Source organism: Acanthisitta chloris, unplaced genomic scaffold, assembly GCF_000695815.1.
Source record: "Acanthisitta chloris isolate BGI_N310 unplaced genomic scaffold, ASM69581v1 scaffold17471, whole genome shotgun sequence".
Lineage (NCBI taxonomy): Eukaryota > Metazoa > Chordata > Aves > Passeriformes > Acanthisittidae > Acanthisitta > Acanthisitta chloris.
The window spans coordinates 1,193-6,373 of record NW_008656665.1 but is presented as its reverse complement, the minus strand read 5'-3'; the positions used below and the strand labels follow the sequence as shown (position 1 = coordinate 6,373).

The following is a 5,181-nucleotide window of genomic DNA, read 5'->3' as shown; positions in this document are numbered from 1 at the left end:
CCCAGCACAGCCTTACCAGGTTCTGCAGCAGCCTCAGCCTCAGCAGCTGATTGTGCTGCCTGCATCCCTTCCCCACGCTCTGCCTCTCCTGCAGGCCACATCTGCACTTGACACGGAGACAGAGAGGAATATCCAGGCCTCCCTGGCCAAGGTCTGCGTACACCGCACCACCATTGTGGTGGCACATAGGTAGGGATGAGAGGAAAGGGCTGATCCTGGAGGCGCTGAGCTCTCTGAACTGGCCAACCCTCCAAAGAGAGGCACACAGACCTGACCCCTTCTCAAGGTTTCTTGCAGCTCCTTGTGCTGTGCAAACCTGCCCAGACCCTCTGCTTTGAGTCAAGATAACACCTGCTTTTCTCTGCAGGCTCTCCACAATAGTGGGTGCAGACCAGATCCTGGTGCTCAAGGACGGACACATCGTGGAGCGAGGGAGGTGAGCACAGGAGGAGGGCTGAGTGCTGCCTGCACACAGGGGGCTCTGGGGCCAACTCAGGACCCTACACCTCTGCTCTCTCCGCAGGCACGAGGAGCTGCTGCAGAAGGGTGGGGTGTATGCTGGCATGTGGCTGCAGCAGCAAGCTGGGGACGAGGGTGAGAGTAAGGAGTGCCGCACCGAGAAGCCCCAAAGCAGCAAGAAGGGGTCATGACTGTGACCAGGGACTCTGCTGTGACAATGACTCGGGTCCAGGCCCCCATGCTGCTAGGGAGCTCTTTGTTAGTTCCAGGACGGGGCCCTGTGTACCCTGGAACTGCAGGGGCTTGGTTGGACACTCCACTACATTTGTATGTTTGTTTTGCTGTTGTGTAGTTTCTTAAACCAGGTCCTTCCCAGCTCTGTGCCGTGTGCTCTGGGTAGGGTAAGTGCATCCAGGCAGGGGCAGGCAGGATTATTGCCTGTGTCCTTGAGTCAGCCAGCAGCTCTGCCATGGGGTTGAGATCCTTGGGCTTAGATGGGCGAGGGGCAGAGCGGGCTGTCAGTACCTGCCCCATCCCCACACAAAAGACTGAGTTTGGGCTGCACCCCAACAGCAAACAAAGAAGCAAGGTGGCTGGTGCCCCTTCACCCCCATGTGCCCCTTCTTGCATCTGCAAAGATGTGCCACTCTGGGCCAGACACCAAGCAACTGCTCCCCCAAAGCACTTCTGCACCTTGTGCTATGCTTTTATTTTCTCCAAGCAGCACTTTGACAAGTCTCAGCATTCCCTGGGCCCAGCCTGAAGCCCTCTCCCTCAGCTGCACATTGCTCAGAGCGGGACAGCCCAGTCCTGTGCAGAATGAGGCATAGCCCCGCAGGCAGGAACCGTTCCAGCAGTGGGTGGGAAAGCAGCACCGCTCTGCATGGCTGCAGACACCCTGCAAGAGGCCAGCGGGACAAATCCCCCCCACCCAACCATCACCTCCAGCATGCAAACACCCTGGCTCCAGGCTCAGGGCTGTGTTTGTAAGAAGGGTTCTGTGGTGCTGCTACCCAGGAGGGGATCCCCTGCTGCACAGCTGGAAGGAGGGAGGTATTCCTGCCCCAGCAGCATTAAAACAGGGCCCTGGGGTAGTTTAGGGCAGCAGAGGGCAGCCAGCAGCAAGAAGGCAGCTGCAGCCCTCTGGTGTGAGCGACGCTGGCACAGTCAAGTCACCACTGAGGTTACTTTTCAGTTAATGGCCCTTGTTATATTACACCAGAAGGGAAACAGCTCCGTTCAGTCCCAGAGAGGTCCTGTGCCCCAGCTGAGCGGGGTAAGGCCCAACATGCTCTTGTGCATGCAAACAGCAGGGAGGCACCGAGGGTGTGGGGAGCAGGGAAGGGGCTGCCTTGATGCTGCCAGGAGGCTGCCCATTCAACTGTGCCATGCCCAGGCAACAGACCATCCAGCCACAGTTATTCTTTGTTGAAGGCTTGGCACAGCCCTCCCCAGAGCATGAAATCCAGCCCCCTGCTACTGCAGCAGGCAATTGCATCCCGGCAGTATGTCCGAGCATGCAGTGATCTTCCCACATAGCTCTGCCCTTGCTCTACAATCCCAGCAGTGCTGGGACATGGCTGTAGCAGCTGTGGGTAAGTGCAGGCCCTGGGCTGCTGCTTGCTTTGGTCAGTGTGTGCTCAGCCTTGTCCCACACCATCTTCACCTCCCCAGGAGCATCGGCAATTTGCTGCACTAATTTTATACAGGTGCTAGGGCTGAGGTGTCAGCCCCCAGGGAGATGAGCTGTCCCTGTTGAGGGGCTCTTGTCACCAGTGTCCAGGCAAGAACCCCATGGCATCTGTGTGGGTGGCCAGAGCCACTTGTCAGGTCACAAGCAGGATCCCATGTCCGCTGGCACACCCTGCCTCACCTGCCTACGACATGCTGCAGTTTGATGGCTTTGAACCGTGTGCCTGGAACAGAAAGAAGGACACAGTGAGCAAGGGAAGATGAGATTCTTGCTGTGTCCTACAAGGGGGCACATCCAGTGCTCAAGTCTCCAGTGCTGTGTGCTCAGCAGTGATGCTGCCACTGCCCCAGGCTGGGCTGCCCTCCTGGTGAGAGAGCCCAGAAGAAGCAGAGCCCAGAGAGGGCCCCTCCATAACACAGCCAGGCCAGGATCAACCCCACAATGGTGCAGTGCCTACAGCCACCCTCAACTCACCTGCCGCTGCAACTGCTGGTACTCGGCTTCGCTCGCTGACAGCGCCTGGGCCAGAGCCAGATCCTCCTCCTCCTGCGTGCTGCTGGGACAACAGTGCATTGTGTGCCTCATCCTCCCCTGAGCTCACAGGCCCAGTGCTCGGAGCCCTTCAAAGTGGCAGCATCTCACTGCAAACCTCCAGCACAGCTAAGGGCAGGGAGCAACTGAGGATCACCCTGAACAGGCCAGGGGCTGGGGAGGGAGCAGAGGATCCAGCTGGGGCTGGCAGCCAGCACTCTGGGCCAGGGAGAGTCATGCTAACTGCAGGCCTGTAAGGTGGTGCTTTTAGCAGCACTGGGCATTGTGCCAGAGGACATGAGCTCCTGGGTGTCCACTATGAACACCCCTACTCCACCTGTTACACTCCATGCCTGTTAGCTGACAAGTTAAAGACAATGATTTGCCCTACTCTGTGTGTCAGTCACTGTCCTCTCCTAGCACCCCTGAGGGCTTGCTTGCTGAACACAGCTCCCTGATGGCTCTGGACTCTTCCTTTTTTCCCCCATCAGCCACAGAGAGGCATCATATGGAGACACGTGCTGAGAGGAATGTCATCCCGGAGCCACATGATGCTTCCCCAGGCACCTCACTCACAGGCATGACACCACGTGTTTGGGGGTCATACCTGGGTGGCTGAGCTGAGCTGCGTGCTGACTCTGCCAGGGACATCTCCAGAGCTCGCTGCAGTGCCTCTTCCTCACTCTGAAACAAAACAGCCTGTCACCAGCTTGCCCAGGGCTGGGGGCAGGAGGTAGCCCTGAGGGACATGTGGCAGTTACAGTCTTGCCTGGCCCAAAGGTAGGTGAATCTCCCCTCTCCAAGGCCAGACACAGCCAAGGTGAAAGCCTGGGCTTAGGGCAGAACTGCAGTGCTCTTCCCCTGCGCAAGGTAACACATCCCTCCTGCTAGTGCAGGAGTATGCCAAGAATACCACTGGGAAGCAGCTTCCAGTCTCCTCCTCCAGCTTTGGCTTGCAGAACAGAAAGACAACACCTGGAAAAATGGCTAGTGCACTTTGTCTCCTTGGGGAAAGCTGAGCACCAAGCACAGCTGAGAAGCTGCCATTCGCAGGCACCAGAACAAGCTCTGATTTCCCACAGAACATTCAGGCTCCCTGTTTGCCAGAAAAGGCCCAGCTGGGAGCATGTAGTCACCTATGGAGTGTGGGTTAGAAAGCAGTTGTTGCAGTAGCTTCCCAGGGCACAGGAACCACCCAAACCCACCCCAAATGCCCAGGCCAAGACACTCACCAGCCCATTCTGCAGCATGACAGCTGGAGGGGAGGTGCTGCGAGTCTGCAACGCAGCTGCTCTGCCTCCTCTGTGAACAGGAGAGAAGCTGAGTTATTGCCAAGGCAGGGAGCCCTGGTAAGAGTATTCAATCTTGCTGATGCACAGGAAGCAGGGAGCTGTTGCTCTGGTGTTCCACGGGGAGCCAAGCCCAGCCTGGTCATGCCCACCTCAGAATTACAAGTTAGGCCGTCACCTTACCTGGCAGAGGCTGGAGAAGAAGGGCTGTCTGCTGGCTGGGCAGCTCCAGTGCTCGATGCAGTGACTATTTTGGAGGAGGACGCCTGGGCTCTTGCAACTGCAGCGTGCCTAGGACAGACAGGATGACTGTTAGCAACGGTTTTACCATCACAAGGCATCACTGGGCACTGAACACCCAGGGAGATGAAGCTGGATAAGCAAAATGACTCCCTGGCTGCCTGCTCCTCTTGCTCCCAAGAGTACCCTGTTGTGGTTCAGCTATGCCCAAGAGTTTCAAGAACTGTTTCTCTCCTTGAAACCCTGTACCAGTATAGGCAGAAACCACTGGCTACAGAATAAGGGGTTGGGCAAAGAAGGAAGAGCAAAGCAGACAGCTGGCAGTACTGGCAGCCTTTGCTATAGGAGAGACTGTGCATACAGCTGTGCTTGGTGCTGCTGGAGGACACCCTGGCATGCTGGGCAGGGAATGTGAGAATGCAGCAGTCCCAGAAAACAGGCCAGGAGGAACTGGACTTTCTCCCTGTCACACATCTGGCAAGCACAGCCCCATCCCTGCCAGCCTGTCTGTCCCCAGGCCCTCACCCCGCTTTGGAGAGGGGATGCCCTGCCCCGCTGCAGTCATGGTCCAGGGGGTGCCGGTGCTTGAGGCAGTAGTTCTTGTGGCACTGGTCGCAGATCACCTTCATCATCTCCTTCTGTTTGCAGCCAGGCTTCAAACACTTGTTGGTGAAGATCTGAAAGATGACATGGTGGTGGTGAAAAAAAGCACACCCTGCTGTGCTGGGGCTGAGCCTTCCCTTCATGCCAGGCCCTGGGCACTGACCAGCCTTTCCTACCAGTGGACCTTCTGTGAGGCTCTGGAGTTTGTCTCTGAATACTAGTTTTCTTTAGATAGTTTGGTGTTTTGGTCTCTATATACAAGGGTCCCCATGACCACAGAACACACAGCAGAAGAAAGACAGCCTCACCCAGGGACTCCCGCCTGCCACGCCAGGGCAGGGGAGACAGCCCCAAAGCCCTCCAGAT

At 57.2% G+C, this 5,181-nt stretch overlaps 2 protein-coding genes across 2 annotated transcripts in view; one reads left to right on the top strand and one right to left on the bottom strand.

The window, feature by feature from the left end:
• ABCB6 (ATP-binding cassette, sub-family B (MDR/TAP), member 6 (Langereis blood group)) overlaps positions 1-650 on the top strand; it is a 5,808-nt gene extending 5,158 nt beyond the window's left edge. The window contains exons 17-19 of the mRNA XM_009084422.1: positions 93-189; positions 368-436; positions 524-650. Of these exons, the coding sequence (XP_009082670.1) occupies positions 93-189; positions 368-436; positions 524-650 (293 nt within the window). The remainder of the gene's footprint in view (positions 1-92; positions 190-367; positions 437-523) is intronic.
• A 1,686-nt stretch (positions 651-2,336) lies between these two features.
• ZFAND2B (zinc finger, AN1-type domain 2B) overlaps positions 2,337-5,181 on the bottom strand; it is a 3,975-nt gene continuing 1,130 nt past the window's right edge. The window contains exons 3-8 of the mRNA XM_009084421.1: positions 4,738-4,889; positions 4,156-4,263; positions 3,916-3,985; positions 3,291-3,367; positions 2,627-2,708; positions 2,337-2,375 (exon numbers count right to left, since the gene is read on the bottom strand). Of these exons, the coding sequence (XP_009082669.1) occupies positions 2,337-2,375; positions 2,627-2,708; positions 3,291-3,367; positions 3,916-3,985; positions 4,156-4,263; positions 4,738-4,889 (528 nt within the window). The remainder of the gene's footprint in view (positions 2,376-2,626; positions 2,709-3,290; positions 3,368-3,915; positions 3,986-4,155; positions 4,264-4,737; positions 4,890-5,181) is intronic.